This window comes from Geotrypetes seraphini, chromosome 15, assembly GCF_902459505.1.
Source record: "Geotrypetes seraphini chromosome 15, aGeoSer1.1, whole genome shotgun sequence".
NCBI lineage: Eukaryota > Metazoa > Chordata > Amphibia > Gymnophiona > Dermophiidae > Geotrypetes > Geotrypetes seraphini.
This window is the reverse complement of record NC_047098.1, coordinates 71,181,681-71,202,447: the sequence shown is the minus strand read 5'-3', so window position 1 is coordinate 71,202,447 and position 20,767 is coordinate 71,181,681. Positions and strand designations below refer to the sequence as shown.

Here is a 20,767-nt window from a genome sequence, read left to right as displayed (position 1 = left end):
ATGACACTGGAAAACAAACACTGCAGTGCCTTATAAAATGGATGAAGTTGATGGAAGCAAGACCAATCTCCCAGCCAATGGAAAGAATGATGACAACAGTGCCTGCACCCAGCTAAGAAAAACTCTCCATTAGCTGCTCTGGAGCTCCTGTCCTCACACTTCCACAGCCAGGATCCTGAGTAGAAGCTTCCATTCTGGTACATCCCGAGTTTGAGACTCCCTGTCTGCTTGTTCAAGGGAGCGGTATGCTCTGGGTACTGAATGGCACTTCCTGCAGGTCCCCCAGGGAGAATGAGCGCATCAGAAGCATTGGCTCACTGTGCAGCCTGGGTCCCACCTGCCTCTACTGTACTTATGGTATGGACTGCATTATTTCTGTGAAAAGCAACCACCCTGCATGGATCAGATGCTTGGAATGATATCGGGATCCAATTACTGTACTTTCCAGCCCCACATCTATTGTCTAAACTTGGAGCAGGCATATTTTTACTCTTCAGTGACACTATATATAAAGAGACAATCTTTATTGTGTTAACTGGCTTACCACTGGGCACAGAAGGGCAGAGAGAAGAGCAGTATCATGGTAGGATTGTTTCCATGCTTTCCCCTTTGCTCGCTCCCTCTTTCTTTCTTTAGCCACAGGACCAATAATAACAAGATAGATGTGCTGAACTGTCTGCTTTATGCGCAGAGATCATGTCAAATGCCTTATTTTGTTGTATTCTGTCTTTGTAAACCTGGTGTCCTGGTCAAGGTATTTCCAACTCTTTAGTACTTTGAATCCCCAAACCTGCTTATCCCCAAGCCTGGAGCAAAGAATTTATGGAAGAAGCAAGTTCTGTCTGAAAACGTATGTACATGCCCAGAGCATGCAGGGCACAGGTCCTCTCAGTCTACAGAACATGGTGGTGGGGGGCAGCGAGGAGAGGATGCTACAGGACATAGTAACATAGTAGATGACGGCAGATAAAGACCCGAATGGTCCATCCAACCTGATTCAATTTAAATTTTTTCTTCTTAACTATTTCTGGGCAAGAATCCAAAGCTCTACTCGGTACTGTGCTTGGATTCCAACTGCCGAAATCTCCATTAAAACCTACTCCATCCCATCTAAACCCTCTCAGCTATTGAAGCCCTCTCCAGCCCATCCTCCCCCAAACGGCCATATACAGACACAGACCATGCAAGCCTGCCCAGTACTGGCCTTAGTTCAATATTTAATATTATTTTCTGATTCTAGATCCTCTGTGTTCATTCCACGCTTCTTTGAACTCAGTCACCGTTTTCCTCTCCACCACCTCTCTCAGGAGTGCATTCCAGGCATCCACTACCCTCTCCATAAAGTATAATTTCCTAACATTGCTCTTGAATCTACCATCCCTCAACCTCAAATTATGTCCTCTGGTTTTACCATTTTCCTTTCTTTGGAAAAGATTTTGTTCTACATTAATACCCTTCAAGTATTTGAACGTCTGAATCATATTTCCCCTGTCCCTCCTTTCCTCTCTAGGGCATACATATTCAGGGCTTCCAGTCTCTCCTCATACGTCTTCTGACACAAGCCTCCTATCATTTTTGTCGCCCTCCTCTGGACCGCATCAAGTCTTCTTACAGCATTTTTTAGTTCAGCAATTCCATTTTTCATCTTCCTCCTTTCACTAATATATCTGAAAAAAATTTTTGTCTCCCTTTTTTACATTTTTAGCCATTTGTTCTTCCACCTGTGTTTTCGCCAGACGTATCTCTCTCTTGGCTTCTTTCAGTTTCACCCTGTAGTCCTTTCTGCACTCTTCTTCTTGGGTTTTTTTATATTTCACGAACACCAACTCTTTCGCCTTTATTTTCTCCGCCACTAGTTTGGAGAACCATATCGGCTTCCTTTTTCTCTTATTTTTATTTTCTTCACATAAAGGTCTGTAGCCATTTTTATCGCTCCTTTCAGCTTAGACCACTGTCTTTCCACTTCTCTTATGTCCTCCCATCCTAACAGCTCTTTCTTCAGGTACTCTCCCATTGCATTAAAGTCCGTACGTTTGAAATCTAGGACTTTAAGTATCATGCGGCCGCTCTTCACTTTAACCGTTATATGAAACCAAACCGTTTGATGATCGCTACTTCCCAGGTGAGCACCCACTCGAACATTAGAGACACTCTCTCCATTTGTGAGGACCAGATCCAATATCGCTTTTTCCCTTGTGGGTTCGGTCACCATTTGTCTGAGCAGAGCCTCTTGAAAGGCATCCACAATCTCCCTACTTCTTTCGGATTCTGCAGACGGAACATTCCAGTCCGCATCCGGCAGGTTGAAATCTCACAACAGCAGCACCTCCTCTTTCCTTCCAAACTTTTGGATATCCACAATCAGATCCTTATCAATTTGCTGTGATTGAGTCGGAGGTCTGTAGACTACACCCACGTAGATAGAAGTTCCATCTTCTCTTTTCAGAGCGATCCATATCGCTTCTTCCTCTCCCCAGGTCCTTTGCATTTCGGTCGCTTGGATATTGATCTTTACATAGAGAGCTACTCCTCCACCTTTTTGACCATCTCTGTCCTTCCTAAAAAGATTATATCCCGGTATGTTTGCATCCCATCCATGTGATTCACTGAACCATGTCTCTGTGATAGCGACATATCTAGATCTGCCTCTAACATCAGGGCTTGCAGATCATGAACTTTGTTGCTTAGACTGCGAGCATTTGTGGTCATCGCTTTCCAGCTATTTTTCAGCGATAATCTCCTTTTTCGTATAGATTTTTGTTTCGTTTCACTTTCCGTTGCAATGCTAAGAAATGAGTTGCTGATCTTGTTTATGTTGCAATCTTTACTACTATCACATCTTTTCTTTTGCCGGGGATGGTCTCTATAATTGTGCTTCATACATACACCACCCCTGAAGCCTCAGTCTCATGGGGAAATTTCTTCCTGCCCCCTGATCCTAGCAGTACAAATCCTTCTAGCTTTTTCTTAACCACACTTGAGCAGGTAGGACACCTGGCGATCTGCTTCAAGTTTGTTAACAGTAAAAGTTTACAGGGCTCAACTGGGAGTTTTAAACTGAGGCAGGAAGACGGAAGGCAGCACCACAGGGTTGTGACATTTTTAACCAAGCTGCAAAGAAAGTGTTGGAAAAAGGGAATGTGAAAGAAAATCTTATACTTGAATATTCTTACATGCAGATTTAAGTTTTAAGTTTTTAAGTTTTTTAAGTTTATTAGGATTTGATATACCGCTTATCAAGGTTATCTAAGCGGTTTTTACAATCAGGTACTCAAGCATTTTCCCTATCTGTCCCGGTGGGCTCACAATCTATCTAACGTACCTGGGGCTATAGAGGACTGAGTGACTTGCCCAGAGTCACAAGGAGCAGCGCGGGGTTTGAACCCACAACCCCAGGGTGCTGAGGCTGTAGATCCAACCACTGCGCCACACTCAAGCTCATGCTTAGATGGTCAAAAAGATGGAGGAGTAGCTCTCTATGTAAAGATCAATATCCAAGCGACCGAAATGCAAAGGACCTGGGGAGAGGAAGAAGAACTCTGGATGCTATCCTACAGACTAAAACTAAACCCAGACAAAACAAAATTCTTCCTAGCAACTACCAAAGACAAAATCAAACACACTACAATTCAAGTAAAAGGATCCACATTCCCCCCTCGAACAAACCTTAAAAGTACTTGATGTAACACTGGACAAACATCTATCCCTCGAGAAACACACTGATATCACAGTCAGGAAAAGTATCTCGATAGTATGGAAACTCCGCACCATAAAAAAATACTTCGACGACTCTTCATTCCGCCTCTTAGTACAATCCTCCATCCTCAGCATACTGGACTACTGCAACATCATCTCCACAAAGAACATAAGCTCCACAACATAAGCTCCACAAAGAAAACCATCAGGAGACTAAGGATGATCCAGAACACCGCTGTCCGCCTCATATTTGACCTGAAAAAATGGGATCATATCACCCCTTTCTACCACAAACTCCATTGGCTCCCACTAGAATCCAGAATCATATTCAAATTTGCCTGTTTTTGCTACAAAACAATATTTGGTTTATCCCCAAGCTACATCACCCCTCACTTCACCCTTAACCACAACTACAAGAACTCCCGTAAAATTCAACTCTTCGCCTTCCCCTCCCTAAAACTATGCCACTCAAAAAAATTCCTTGACAAAACCTACGCCTTCCAAGCCACCAAACTAAACCCTTGGCTAGCCCAAATGGTCCTCAAGGCTTACAACTACCTCGACTTTAGAAAATTACTCAAAACTCACCTATTCCGAGACCAAGACCCTTAATGCCCCTTTCAATTCTCCTCCTCCCCCCTTCTGATCTCCTCCCCCCTTCTGATCTCCTCCCCTCCCCCGTCTCCCTCCTCTCCCCCCTACTTCTCTCCTTGCTGTTCGCAACTCTATGATCAATTTTATATGTAACCACTTGTAACTACTCTCTCCTTGCTGTTTGCAACTCTATGATCAATTTGATATGTAACCACTTGTAATCTTTGTCCAACTAATGTGAACCGCCTAGAACTCTGCGGGGTATGGCGGTATACAAAAATAAAGTTATTATTATTATTATTCTGGAGTAAGCATTCCAAATATCTTTCATTTTGGATGTCACTGAATTTGATATCTCCTGCAGATCTGCTCACAGGTTTCGATATGCCGTTGGCATGGTGCCTGCTTAGAGTGGTATCTTAGGGTCAAGTTCCTTAGAAAGCTCAGGGTCACCATGATACAAGGTTGCACAGATGATGGCTGATAGCACAGTTTGAAACTTTTTGGCGCTACTGTGTGGCCTGTGCACAGCCACAAAATAAATGGAAGACCGGAGCTCTTAGATCCCTATCGACATTTAAGCAGCTCAAAAGATGAGTGTTAGTACAGTACAGCTCAGGCTAGAATAGAGATTTTGGGGTTGTTTTGGAAGTCAGCTGCATAGCTAGAATTTTTTGGACGTTGGGTACTGTAGAAGTTCACTTTGATAACAGAGATGAGTAACAGTCTAGCTGGAAAAGTTCCGCAGTACTTTTGTGTACAAGATTTAATATCTTTTGCTGCAAGGCCAAATTAATTTCTTGAGCAAAGGTAAGTTAGCTCAAAATGGTACGCAGTTTTCTGTTTGTTTTGCAAAATTCCTGGCAGAAATGTTTTCTGTGTATTCGTTTCCAGAAAGACCTATTGGAAGCGCAGGTGAGCAAGTTTCAAAACATGGGCATTTCTTTCCCATTTTTTATGGCAATTTAACCCTGCTGCAGACACTTCAAAGCCCTGCCTTTTGAACCCAATTTGCTCTATTCATGGCATATGTTGAATATGCAAGAAAAATTGAAGAATTTCCATTTGTAAAATTTGTTTTGTCCAGAAACTCCTCAGAAAATGGAAGATGAGCACAAACGTGTGCTCTCAGGTTGTGCCATTATGAAAAAAAGTCTAAATTCTCTCTTTGTACATTACCAAAATTTAATTACGAGGGATGCATGCACTTTTTAATTATTTTTTTTTATCTGGCAGTTTCTTTATGCTTCTTTGGACCTCCAGCTCGGTAAGAATAAGGTGCTGGGATCCTGATGCCATGATCCTCCATTTCCTCCAAAGTACCTAGTCCAACTCCTTCTAGAACCCTTTAATCAAAAATCCTGAATCCAGCCACTAGATGGCATCCTTGCGAGGTGGCTCTGGCTTCCCGCAGCATCCCTAGTCCCAGCTCTAGCCAACTGAACCGTAGTGCATGTATTTTGTATCATAATCTTGCTGATAAGTGGACCCACATGCCAACATTTATGCTGAGAAAACTATTTATGTGTGGCTTAAATATCTTTTCTTCAGTATGAGTAAAAAATTACTAGACTGGTTTAAAAATTTGTAATAAGTTAGGCCTTTCCCTTTTCTGAAAACCAGTGAAGACATTCTCCACAAACAGAAATCAAGTGAGATGTGGTTCATGTTAACCTGCTTGCCTTAGGGTTGGTTATTTATGGCTGTCTGCCTTTGGAATGACAGGTGATCTCAGAGCTGCAATCTACTCAGTTCCAAGAGAAACATTTTAGGCCAGTCCTGGATTTCTTACAAACCTAGTCTTGCTGCATTATGAGACTGGCAGCACTTTCAAAGATTACGAATACCTCACTCTGCATCAGGGATTCAAAGCCAGGACTGGCTTAAAATATTCCTCCTGGTAACTGGGTAAATTGGCAGCTCTGATTCTTTTGGGTGGCCAGCAGGATGGCCTTTCAACGAAGCAGCAGCAGACACAAATGGTGCCAACTCCTCTGACATCGAAATGCGAGAGCATCTTTAACTGGAGGAGTGGTAATTGTTTATTAATCCTGAGGAAATGTACTTGTAATTATGGAAGCTGAACTCTGTGGGGAGTTTGTTTCCTCTGGATGTCTGAGGGGATCCGTGCAGGAAAGCTTCTTTGAAAGGATTAGGGCAGACAAAGCAGTACAGTGAAAATAATTACTAGTTTGCCTTGGAGCTGTTGGACCCCGACATACTAAAGATTGTGGCAGGATTGGGACCACACAGATTGCAAAGAGCTTCCGCTGAATACTTCAGTTTGTGATGTCTCGTAATATGGCACACACAGGGTGATCTCAGGAAGGCAGGCATCCTCCCTGTAGCCTATTAGCATCTGGTACTTAGCTAGGTGATTTGGACTGTATCATCTAAGCTCTGAAAATCCTTTGGGTGAAAGGACTTACTAATTGTAAATGCTGGATCTGGGGGGGTCCGTTTTGCAATGTGATCCTGCCAGTGGTGGGGATACTTCTTCTCCAGGACTTTTCTACCACGTTGCCTAGCTCCAAGAAACCATATGGCCTTCTTCTAGCCCATAAACAATGACGTTTTCAACTCCAAAGCAGGGTGAAGCCTGGGAGCACCCTATTGGGATTTAAATAAAGGAAAACTAGCTCTGAGCTCAAGCAGTTTACAAAAACTTACAATGGAAATACCCATGTATTTCTGTCCCAGTTTTGGTCACTGGAGAAATCAAATACAAACAAATCAACAGCATGAATGGAAAGATTGTTTTAAAATTTTTACATTCATTCATGACAGATTTTTTTGCCCATCCTGTTTAATTAATACCCGTCATAGTATATCAATGTTTTTTGACTCAGTTGTCAGGAAACATGTAGCTAGTCAGGTTTTCAAGATATTGCGGACTGGATGAGCCATTTGGCCGTTATCTGCCATCATGTTTCTATATTCACAAGAGATAAAGTTATATATAGTGAAGATAATATATGCATATTTATCTTATGCATCTTCAATACAGAAAACTTGACTAGCCAGGTACGTCCTGAGGACTGGGTTGAAAACCCCTGAGTGGATCAGAGCTGAAAGTGGGTGGGCCTTTGCCACATAAGTCAGATTTTCAGCAAATCCATAATAGATAAACATGAGATGGATTTCAAGGCATAGATCGACCTCATCCATAACCATTAGGGTAACCTGAAAACCTGACTAGTGTGCAAACCTTGAAGACCGAGATTTCCAATCCCTGGCCTCATGAAAAGGGACATCTGAATAGGGCTTCCAAAATCTGTTTTGGGGCTCCCACATCCAGCTGCATTTTCAAGAATGTGGTTGAGCTAAAGTTCTGTATATAGTGCAGAATATGGCTGTCCGTCTGATATTTAAGAACATAAAAATTGCCACTGCTGGGTCAGACCAGTGGTCCATCATGCCCAGCAGTCCGCTGGTCTAAGATCAGCACCCTGACTGAGACTAGCCCTACCAGCGCACGTTCTAGTTCAGCAGGAACTTGTCTAACTTTGTCTTGAATCCTTGGATGGTGTTTTCCCCTATAACAGCCTCTGGAAGAAAAGTGATCATGTCAGCCCTTATTACCGAATACTGCACTGGCTGCCAGTAGAAGCACAAGTAATATTCAAGTTTTCTTGTATTTGTTTTAATCTGGTTTGAGGATTGGCCCCTCCCTATCTTTTATCTCATTTCGTGCTATTTAGCCTTGCGAGAATAACCAGGAACTGTAGTTTATTTGCCTGGTTGTAAATACAGGTCTTATTTGGATAGGACGCTTGCATTTCAAGCAAGTAAACAACAGTCCTGGCTGGGTGCCATGCTGTCTTATGGTGCATTTCGAAAAGACATTAACTGAAGTTTTGTTTTTACAACAAAAATATTATATTGTCTTTCTTTAAGTAACATGTTGTACTTTTATCATTAATATTCTTTAATTCGCCGATTGTCCAGTTTTTATTCTGTGTAAACCGCCTAGAAATCGTCTGATTGTGGAGGTATAAAAGAATAAAGTGATGTTCTGTATATTGAGTCTCCATGTGAATGTTTTGATCATCAGATTGGTTGTTGGGTTCCCCAAAAAAAGGTTTGCGAAGCCCTGAACTAGAGTCCTCTCTTCTTTTTTCTGGAGTGTGCTTCCAAGAGCTTATATTTTAAACTTCACTGAGCCTTGGAAGGTCCTCACCTCTCTTCAGCTTCTTTGCCATTTTTCATTCTGTTTTAGTGAGAATGAACTACTTAGCTTCCTTCGTTCTACAAAACTAGGAGATGTGCAGTCAACACAGGCAGAGGAGTAAATCCATCCCAGTTCAGTCCAAATACCTTTCTTTTAACTACAAAAGAAAAAATCCACAAGACAAATATCTGCAGATGTAAGTATTTTGCAGAATTGGTGCTCGGTCTGCTGGTCCTTTGTTATTTGGCACTGACATTATAAAGATATCATTAGTTTAACACCGCAGGAGAGCGAAGAAGCAGAAATAATACATGGAGAAAAGGGTGTAACAGGCTGAGGCTAGGAATGTCATCAAAGAGCTGAAGGTGGAGACACTTTCTCCTCTTGTGCCCTAACATCTGAGACACACTGAGTTGAGCTGAGTAAGTGTTAACATTTGCAATATTACTGAGCGATTAGTGGCTGCTGTGAATTTTCACATTTGATTATTCAGTGCGGTGAACCATTCCACTGCTCACAGTGAGATGATTTAATGCCTGCAGTTGGGATATTAACAGGCCTGGAGCTTGGAGAGACCTGGCAGGATTTACAGTCACAGGGTCAGCCCAGGGCATCCTTGCCAAAATTGTTCTGGAAAAGAAAAGTGAACTTGGAACAGGCTCTTTTTAACCTGTCCTGAGGTACCAGAGCCGGTCGGATTTCAGGATATTCACAATGAATATTCATGATGTGAGTAATTCAACTTCCTCTCCATTAAAAATCTATCCAGTATGCAGCTCTCAGGACTTTCTCCCCCGGGAAGACCTGTTGTTTCCCTTAAAAATACAGTTTTAGAACTGTTATCCCAGTTTTTGGATTATTTTCTCCAGCCTTTTGTGGGACAATCCAGATCTTACATTAAGGATACTTCTGATTTTCTTCACAAACTGGAAAATATTAGTCATCTCTCTTCAGAGATATACTTAGTTACTCTAGATGTGGTATCTCTTTACACCAATATACCCCATATAGAGGCTTTACAGATAGTAGAGTCCACTTTAAATAAATGTGATCCTTCCAGCAGAGTTTCTACCACATTTTTGATGAACTTAGCAACCTTGGTTCTCACAAAAAACTATTTTAGATTTGATCAGGATTTTTTCCAACAAAATCAGGGGGTCGCCATGGGTACTATGGCTGCCCCTAGTATAGCCAACCTGTTTATGTCTCATTTTGAAGAACAGTTTTTGTACCCTCATGCTTTTTTGAACATATTATCTGCTGGTTGCGGTTCATAGACAACATCTTTTTTATTTGGACTTCTACTGAAGAACAACTTATAACTTTTTTTACCTGGATCAATTCTTTAACCATATGTCTACGGTTTACTCACACTAGTCATAAACAACATATTGTTTTTTTAGACACTGTGGTTATGGTCCAAGGGGTAATCTCTCTAGCAAGGTCCATCATAAAGATACACAGCAGAACAACTTTCTGTCATATTCGAGTTGTCACCCTAAACGCTTAAAAGCGGCCATTCTCATAGGCCAATTTCTACGGTCCAGGAGAATCTGTACTACCAATGCAGATTTTAAAGTAGAAACTAACATTCTATGGGATAAATTTCTTAAAAGGGGTTACCCCACATCAATGATCCATAAAGCCTATTTACGAGCACGCCATGCTAATCGGGACCTTTTGCTTACCCAGACAAGAAAAGAAACATCTTCCAATCAAATCTGTATCATTTCTCACTCCACCCAATCTGCAGCCGTGGATCGCAGTATACAAAATCACTGGCATGTTCTCCAACTACATCCAGTATTCAAAGACAATCCCTGTATCGCATTTACAAGGAGTAAGAATTTGTCTGAACATCTGGTTTCCTCTGACTTCTGTATGAAATCTCATTCCTTCGGGAACAGAGGCTTCCATTCCCCTTGTGGTCATTGTACTATGCGAGATACTTCCCATCAAGGAGATTCATGGACTCACCCTATTTCCAAGCAGACTTTCCATCCGTGATTCCATCCACGTGGTTTATGTGATATCTTGCCCTTGTGGTCTCATTTACGTAGGCTGCACTGCAGTGAAAGTCAGGCTCATCGAGCACTGGAGCTGTCTTAATACAAGCAAACAAACAGCTCCTATGGTGTCTCATAATTTGAAATACCATCACTCCTTTGCTCAACTTAAATGGTGCATTTTGGAGCAACTTTCCAGTGCTTTTAGTGGGGATAAAAGTGCTTACCTTTTACAAAGAGGAAACTTTTGGATTTTCCACCTAAAAGCATTTTCTCCCCACGGATTAAATGAAAATGTAGATAAGTGCTTTACATAATGCACGGTTTTACTTTTTTTTCAACTTTCGGTCAGTTCTGTTTTTCCTTTTATACATTATTATTTTTTCATTCAACCATTTTATGCTACATACGTCATCACGTTATTGAGCGTTGCCTTGGGCGGGGCTATTGGTTGTTTTAAAAAATCCTCTCAGCACGCCATGTTGTTCATAGCTTCAGCGTGATTGTGCTGCTGTGAATGGAGTAGGGGTTTATTGGACCATTAAATTGTGTTATTTGCTCCCGGACTAGAGAATTTATTGTTTTTTCATCTCTCCCTCATGAAGGATATCAAAACAGGGCCTGTCAAGCGGAGACACAGTTCTAATATGAATTTGCACACATGAAACGGAGACTCCAGCTGCTTTAGTTAAGTAGTTTGATTGATTGACTTTGTAAACATTTTTTCATGTTCTTTTTCTATCTACTCATTTATTTATATGAATGGAGACATAACATCGACATGAATTGGGATATATGAACTGAAAATTTAGTTAATCCAGTTGGGCAGTTTGATTGACTGTTTTTGCTACGTTTGTTTCATGATTTTTTTCTACTGACCTTATTTATTTATTCAAATTGGAGACACAAACGGTGCTTGGATATGAACTTTGATATGAATTGTTGATTTTTATATGAATTTTGGAATTTTTGAACTCACCTATTTATGGATTTGGGGATGTTTTCATTTAGTTTTTAAATTTTTTTGTTTTTGAATTTTTTTTGGATTTTTTAAGACATTTCTATATTTTCCTTGTCCCCACACTGGATGCACGTTTGCACTTTATATTTATTTATTAAGGTTATTTAAAAATATAAGGGTATTATGATGTACTGGGCAGGATTTATGTAGACCTTTGGTCTAAGTGCTAGTCACTTATGAATACCTGCCCGGGGCTTTTGGTTACTCATGGGGATAATTGAGCCCGTACTGAAACCCCTTTATTTAATCACTGAGTTCATCTAATGATTGAGCTTGTGGTGCAACCACCATCCTAGTGTTGGTTTAGCAAGGAAAATCTTACCAATTTTTTTGAATTTGAGATGATAGCCATCTCAGGAAAAAATAAGTTTCCCTCTGGATCCTGGAAACAATTGAGTGCAAATATAAATGGCAAAGTACATAACCCATACTCTCTTATGAGACTAGGGGGGGATTCTGGGGATTTGAACCCATGATCTGTAGAAGACATGCTTTTAACCACTGAGCTACAGGAGCTTTTGGTTAGGCAGGGGTTCCTATTATTTTGTAGTGACATTCTGCCATCTACAGGTAGATGCATATTGATGATGTCACAATGATGTTCAGATTGTGCATCAGACATGTTCACTTGCTCTGAACCACAACTGTTATAAGTAGGGATTCTCTTCTGATTTTCTTAGCATTTAGGGAATGAGATTTAGTATGCTATATATATTTCATGTGCTTTGCTTGAGTAATGTATGAAACATCTTTTGACCTTAATATCAAACTAGAGTCCTCTATACCCCATTCATCTATATATGGATGCCTCCATCACACCTAAGTGATGCCTAACTTGCATCACACTTACCTAGCGCCCAACTGATGCTCAAAAGTAGACCTGCTTTTGCAACGCCTATATTTTAGGCATTAGGTAGACATGTTAGGACGCTTAGCAGAATGCGATTCTGTAAATGGAAGTATATTTCAAAAACACAGCCACACCTATCTCATTAGGCGCAGCTTTTTCCGTTGGGCATCCATGAGATTGTGGATGCCTATTTTGTGAATCGCATCCAGCCATTGGATGTCTAACTTTCAATTATTGCTTGTTAAAGTCATTAATTGGGCTTATTATTCACTTTATTTGGACACCTAAGTCGATGGACGTCCACATTGGTTTGTCCATTATGACCTGAAAATTCGTTGCTGCAGACATGTTTAGAAATGGACTTTGAATCTAGGTTGTACTGGAGGCAATGAGGAGTGAAGACATAAAGAGCAGTGGGATCTGAATGCTACTTTCCTTGGTTCTTAGCCTGCTGCTTTAATTTAGAGTGACCAGATGTCTGCATTTACCCAGATATGTCCTCTTTTTAGAGGACTAACCAGGTGTCCGGACAGGTTTTCAAAACCCAGCAGTTTGACAGGGTTTTGACAAGCATTGAGGTTGGGTCCACATCTGGAAGGCCTCTGCGCATGCACAGATGTGGTGTGTGATGTCATCGTGTCGCAGCTGCACATATGCAGAAAGTCTCCAGACGCAGCTCCAAAGAAATGAGGACTGAGGTGAGGGGGGGGGGCAGAACAGAGAGAAAAAAATCTGGTCACTCTAAGCATTAGGCGACTCCTCCACACTTTCAGTACAGGGAGTCTTTATTTTATACAAAGCACTGCAGCGGGAATATTTCTATTTTACAGTCTCAACCCGGTTCTTCAGTCACACTTAGCCAGTCAGGCTTTCAGGATAGCCGCAGTGAATATGGAGGCACTGCATGCCAATTTATCTACTGCACATTTATTATGGATGTCCTGAAAAACCGAGACAGCATTGAAAAAAGACGAAATTAGAAATATCCTTTTTTAACTCTTTTGATGTTCAAGCGTTTCCTAAGGAGAAATTCCTCTTTGAAAACTGCTGGGCCATCTCCTGAACCACATTCTCCAAAATAAGCCTCAGTGAATTTTTTTGGACCTCTTTGTTTTCTAGGCTCCAAAGAAGTTAAAGAAGAAGGTTGAAGGAGCCAGCTCCAACGTATTTTCCATGTTTGATCAAAGCCAGATTCAGGAGTTTAAAGAGGTGAGTTTCCCGTACCCTCACTTTATTGCTACAGACATGTGTATTTATTTAAGCTAAGTGTCTCCTGAGACCTTTTCTAGTTTTCGTTAATAAACCCCCCGTGACCTAACATTTCTGTTAAGCTGAAACTGCTGTAGCTATGTGTTTGGAAGATATAGGCCTGGCCTGGATTTAATGCTGCTACATAGAAATATGACGGCAGATAAAGGCCAAATGGCTAGTCCAGTTTACCCATCCAAAGCATCCACTAGTTTCTCCTCTCCCTAAGAGATCCCACAGGCTTGTCTACTATTTGTCACTTATATAGCACTGAAAGGTATATGTAGGGCTGTACAATTTGACATTTAATAGACAGTCCCTGCTTGGAAAAGATTACAATCTAACCTGGGCAGACAGACTTGACATATAGGGTTGGGGATGCAGAACCCAAGGTGAGAGAAGTTAGGAATCAAAAGCAATCTCGAAGAGGTGAGCTTTTAACTTGGCCTTGTTCTATCCCATGCTTTCTTGAATTCAGTCTTTGTCTCCATCACCTCTACTGAGAGACTATTCCACATATCTACCACCCTTTCTGTAAAAATGTATTTCCTTAGATTACTCCTGAGCCTATCACTTCTTAACTTCTCTCATTTCAGAGCTTCCTTTCAAATGAAAGAGACTCAAATCATGCGCATTTATGCCACTTAGGAATTTGAACGTCTCTATCATATCTCTCCTCACCTCATCCAGTCCTCTTATCCCCCACCAGTGACATGATCCTAATCCCCCCACCCTCATATACACCACATAATATCATCCATTCCCAGGGACTGACCACTCCTTAATTCATTTTTATTTACCACAATCAAATAAACATTATATTGACCATCAGAGATCTCTAATATCAAATCCCACCTAGACACTTCCACCATTCTATCAATATTCAAACAGAGCATTCAATGGGAAACTAACCTTCAGAGCTTAATTGATAATATTGCTCCTCAAATACTTGTCCCGAACTCCTCTGCTAGAGCATCAGAACCATGGTACAATCACAGGCACTGCTTATAAGAACATAATAATAGCCTTACTTGGTCAGACCAATGGTCCATCAAGCCCAACAACAACTTAGGTCCCTGGAATGTAGCTGGCGCTGGCAAAAAAAACTCCAATAACTTACTATAATCTTTACAAAAATAAGGAAAAAGAATACAACATTGCAATTCAAACATCGAAGAAAGAGTACTATACAGATCATGTTGCAAAAGCCAGAAATTCAGCAACTCATACCATCCTGAAAATGCTAACCACACAACACACCCCTAATGCACACGCCACCCTCCAACCCACAGCTGAAACTTTATAAAATCAAATAAATCCACTCTTCATTTACTATACCTCCAACAACTCATTTGCTACCTATTTCAGCTTCTTAGACCTCACTCTCCAGTACTTTCTATGCCTTCAATGTTCCTTCAATATCAGAACTTAAGTCACTAGTCTCATCCCTAGGCATCGGATGGGGGAGGCCACAATGGCCATGGCCTCCCCCAAAATTGCTGGTAGTATTGTAACAGGGCCCAACAGGGATCCTGCGAGGAAAGAAGCACCTCTTGCGAGGCTGGGAGTGGCATCTTGCTACCGGCCAGCGTGCCTGCTAGTCGGCTCTCTTTGCCGCGTTCTTTCATTGACATCTACTCCATCCCCCCTCCTCCCGCTGGTGGAGAAATAGGGGGCAGGATCAATACTGCACCCAAGACAAGATTTCTTTTCAAAGACTTAAAGTAAGAAAACGGTTATTATTGTAGTGCTTTAAAGAAAACAAAGTATTGAAATTGTATTGTACTGCTTTTATGAAAATCATCACCATTGCAATGGTGAGGGAAGGCCCATTTTAGATGATGCAGCAGCTAGAAGGGTTACCACATACCTCCAGCTCATCTATGTTGAAGTAAGGGGAAGGGGGTTACTTGAAAGCGGGGGGGAGTGGACATCTCTCCTGCTGCAGGGAGGGGTCACGGCTGGGATTTTAGGGCAGCAGGAGAATGTGGGCATCTCTTCCACTGTTGTTTTGTTTTTTGACAGTGTTTTTTCTGCGCATGTGCCCATCACTATTACCAGTTAAAATCCCCAAGTAAATTGTTTCTTCATGACCCTAAGAAATAACTTGGGCAAAAATGGTGGATCAACATCTCTGAAATAGAATCTTATTGAATCTGAGCTAATGACTGTCCTGACCTTCACAAAATGCTAGCGATACCCCACAGACTCTCTGTGCTACTCTAATTTGTAAAGTTTCCTTCCATGAAATATACAGTACAACTGTCACCACATCTCCCAGAGTACAGTTTGTTACAACCTGCTTGTTCCAGATTAGAGAATGACACGGTGGCGGTTACCCGCGGCTAGCCGCGTTTAGCCACGGGTAACCTGCCGGAACTGGGAAAGAAAAATAGCAGTTGCTGCGGGGATGGGGACAAGGCCATTCACCGCCCCGTGGAGCGGTGAATGGTCTTGTCTCCGCAGTGAGGTATCAAGGATCGCGCGGACCCCACAGCCACCGCCCGCCCGCCCGTAGCATTTAGCCAGCTCCCTCCCTCCACCTCACCTTATATTCCGAGTTTGCCGGCTTACTTTTTCCCAAGCTGCACGCGTTCAAAAAGCTGTGCACGCGCGGCTGCGCAAGTAAATCAATCTTCTCCTCTGACGCAACCAGAAACAGGAAGTTGCAGGAGAGGAGAAGTTTGATTGACTCGCGCAGGGAAAGGTCATCAGAGAGCGATTATCTAGGGGGGTGGGTCAATGGAGTGGGCAAACTCGATGGGCCTCGGCCCTTTTCTGCCGTCACTTTCTATGTTTCTATCATTTTAAAATTGTGTGTGGCACCAATGGCAAGAAAATATAATGATAAAACAGCAACTAATTTTGCCTATTTTTATATATTAAAAAAGTACTACATAAGGTGAATGTCCATATTGCTGTCTGTTGTTCTGCTGAGCACTGGCATTGAAACAGCAAAATGCATTTATTGCATACTTGTCCTCTGTCGGAAACATTATGGTGGTATATTAGTTGTGTTGATAAAAATTTATAAACAAAGCCCTGCCAGCTGAACATCTCTTTCTCTAGTTCAGCAGCAGGAACTTTGATTTATAAGAATGGAATAAGCTAAATATTAGAACACTAAGGCTTATATGGATGCTGCGGGGCGGTGAATGGGATGGCAGTGGTGGTGACAGGGCGGTGAAAGGGATGGCGTTGACGGTGACGGGGCGGTGAAGGGAACGGCGGTGACGGGGCGATGCAGAGGATGGTGGGCCGGGGACGGGGTGGTGACGGGGACAGATTTTTCCCCCGTGTCATTCTCTATTCCAGATCATTGGCTTATCATACATTTGCATATACTGGTAGAGAATATCTCAGATATAGCTCTGTGGTGCCACTGACACGTCCCTTGCTTCCCAGGCTCTTACTGGGTTAAAACTGGAAACGCTAGATTTAACAATACTGGTTTCTGTTCATTTGCACCCTATATTGAGCATTAAGTTTGCAGAGGGGACTGTGAGTTCTTTGTTTTCTATTCATTTCAAATAAACTCTAAAATGGCTAAATTAACAATTATAGATAAAAAAGAGAAGATCTCATGAAAAAAATATTTATTGATCGGTTGGGATTTATTAGCCATCTTTATAAAGAGATTCACCCAATATACATAAAATGGACCTTTATTTCAAGTCCATATTGTGTCAAAAGCAAGAATTGGGGATGGGGTGAAGGTAGCTACCTAAAACAATCTGTAGGGAAACTATCCTTTCACTAAATCACCTGTATTACAAGACTCCCCCTTACCTGGCATACCTAGTATCTCACACTCATCAGATATTAAATTTTTAAGCATTCCTATCCAATAGAAATTGGGGTTCACTGCTTTTAAATTAAGCCTCTTGCCAAAATATAAGAGATAATTATTGCACAATGATGTTTCATGTTTGTGCCATGTGTGAAGTGAAAGCAACATGTGTCAAATGGGAGGACTGAGCATCAAGACCGCAGTCCTATGGGAAAAAGGGAATCATTTGGAATATCACTTCTGTCACTAGGCTTTTACCATCATGGACCAAAACAGAGATGGCTTCATTGACAAAGGAGACTTGAGAGACACCTTTGCTGCTCTGGGTAAGGTTTCTTGTGTATTTAAGAAAGGACTCCAGAAAAATGAAAGCTACTTAAGACAGAGAAGACTTATTGGGTAAAGGGAGTCGCAGAAAGTCTACCGAACTTGCTTAAAGGGAACAGAGGCTGCCTACTTGGTTCACAGTGAGTACAGAATTCATTACCGTTCCCATCCCTGCGGATAAAACCATCCCATGTCATTCTTTAGGGGCAGATTCTGTAAAGGACGTCTAAAAATTAGGCGTTGTTTAGATGTCCTTTGCAGAATCGCTTTGTGGCATTACATACAAGTCCTAATGGTGTGTTAGCATTATGAAGTCATTAGAATGGCGATTTTATGCTTTTTTACATTAAAATTGTATGCAGTAAAATGCTGGCACTGCTATTTTATTGCTCGAATAATGCATTATTTAACATCTTTTTCTATTATTATCAAATAGAAGTCCTCTTTACCCCCCAAATAGAAGGTTTAGTATACAATATTTTTTTTTCATCTGCTTTGCTTAAGTAATGCATTATTAAACATATTTTGACCTTTATATCAAACTGAAGTCCTCTTTAGCCCAAAAAATAAACCTATATGTGGACGCCTCCAGCACGCCTAACTGACGCCTAAGTCACGTCCACTTAATTCACTTCTACCTAGCACCCAGCTCATGTTCAATGTAGATCTGTTTTTGTAGGCGTTAGGTAGATGTGTTAGCATGCTCAGCGGCATGCAATTCTGCAAATGGATGTCTATTTCGAAGCCACACCACTTTTTCTGATGGGCGTCCACGAAATTGTGGACATCTATTTTGAGAATCACATCCAGCGTTTGGATGTCTAAGTTCCAATTAATGCTTGTTAAAGTCATTAATTGGACTTATTATCCACTTTATTTGGATATCTGTCACCTTGTAGACGACTAAAGTTATACATCCTTTACGGAATTTGCCCCTTAGTCCTTCTACACCAGCATTCTTTAATGCAAGACTTAAGGGGCAGTGGTTGTGCCCATTCATACTCTGATTCTTCCCTCTCTCCTTAAAGAATGACATGGGCATGGTTTCCCGTGGTTACACGGTGATGAATTCTGTCACCATGTCATTCTCTAGTTCACACCTTTCAGCTATGATGACCAGTGTCTTGATGACAACTCATGATTTTGAATTTGGAGTTTATATTTCAGAACTCGCCTATGAAACCTGAGCTCAAGGTGAACTACAATTCAAGGACTATATTATCCCACAGAGCTAATGACATTTTCAAAGCTACTGATACAAATAAATTGACTTTCTGAAAACTGCCCTGTGCACTTAGGGAGGTGTTCTCTGGGGTGTCTCTTGGTTGAAATTTGAAGGAAAAATTATATAGCCCTTATCTTGAGTTATTTTCCATGAGAATTCTGCCCACACTAAAAGCAGATGCAAATCCATGGTCAATTTCAAAGTGAAGGATGCACTTAATTTCTCTTTGCAATTTGATGCATGAAGGTTTGCAGATAGAAAGTACTCAAAGTTTAGAACATGAGGGGAGGGTTTGGGAGGAGAGAACAAAGTCTCATTCATTGACCATGAAGAAGAAACATCCATGGCTTTTGTGATTTTCTATTATACTGGGGAGGGGGATTTCCCATGCTTAACATATAAAATGCACTGATATTCATGTTTTACAAACTTGGATTATGCTGGCAGACAGCCATTTTCTTTGTTGATTTTTATGTTATTATGGACAGCTGTTCTTTGATGTTAATAAACATATTATTTTTAAAAATGGATTCGCAATCTTTGAAGTTTAAAAATTGATTCCTAATAGACTTAGACAATTGCAAAATGGTTGATCATCTCTCTGTGTTAGTTTAGATACAGTGACTTATGGCTTTTGAGGTTCCCTCCAGTCTTGTTTATTAAAACAGTGGTTCTCCACCTTCTCCTGATTTTCCAGATTATCACAATGAATTTACATCAGATAGATTTGAGTATACCTAAGACTGTCATACTGTATAGTTAAGAATAGTTAAGCTCTGGAACACATTGCCAGAGGTTGTAGTAAGAGCAGATAGTGTAGCTGGTTGTAAGAAAGGTTTGGACAATTTTCTGGAGGAAAAGTCCATAGTCTGTTATTGAGAAAGACATGGGGGAAGCCACTGCTTGCCCTGGATTGGTACCATGGACTGTTGCTACTTTGGGGATTCTGCATGGAATGTTGCTCCTATTTGGGATTCCGGAATCTTGTTAATCTTTGAGATTCTGGAATATTGCTAGTCTTTGGGTTTTGGACAGGTACTAGAGACCTGGATTGGCCACTGTGAGAATGGGCTACTGGGCTTGATGGACCATTGGTCTGACCCAGTTAGGCTATTCTTATGTTCAAAGAAAGGGCTGAGAAAGACAGTTTCAACGATTAATCAAAGTGATTAGGATGTCATTGACTGTGTGAGAGCAAGTTTATCATAGGAAATGTCAGTCTGTTAGTTTCCAAATGTGGAAGAGTCCTTTTCAAATTTCTCCCCCACTCCATTCTTTACATCTGCACGATATGGAGATCAGAGATTCCTGTGGTACTGGCTGCTGGTGGATTTCTAAGAGGAAATACCACAGAGTTTTCTTTTTAAATTTAAACCATTTTTATTGCTATATAATGTAAAACAGTACAAAAACTGGGGTTACCATATGGCTCCAGAAAAAGGAGCATGTATTAAGACATCTGGGTTTTACTTCCATTGAAAGCACTAGAAGTAAAACTCAGATGTCTCAATTCGTCCTCTGTTTTTTTTTCTGGAGCCATAAGGTAACCCTAACAAAAACCAACCACCACATATATGATATTGGGGAATATTAACAAAAGGTTTCCTTAGACTATCCTGTCTCTCTTCTTGGGGAATTAACCTCACTCTTTAAAATGACTGGAGGTCTCGGTTCTTAGAGACTCCAATCTTTACCTTTTAAGTCCAACATTCCAATATTCTCCCCTGCCATGAACCTCCCCCAACCTACCGTGTTTCCCCGAAAATAAGACCTAGCATCATTTTTGGGGTAAGTCTTAATATAAGCCCTATCCCAAAAATAAGCCTTAGTCTCGCGATT

At 41.2% G+C, this 20,767-nt stretch overlaps 1 protein-coding gene across 1 annotated transcript in view; it reads left to right on the top strand.

Annotated features, from left to right (window-relative positions):
* Window positions 1-521: 521 nt before the first annotated feature.
* Window positions 522-20,767, top strand: part of MYL10 (myosin light chain 10) — a 44,092-nt gene continuing 23,846 nt past the window's right edge. The window contains exons 1-3 of the mRNA XM_033921198.1: window positions 522-583; window positions 13,458-13,547; window positions 17,627-17,702. Of these exons, the coding sequence (XP_033777089.1) occupies window positions 581-583; window positions 13,458-13,547; window positions 17,627-17,702 (169 nt within the window). The 5' untranslated portion in view covers window positions 522-580. The remainder of the gene's footprint in view (window positions 584-13,457; window positions 13,548-17,626; window positions 17,703-20,767) is intronic.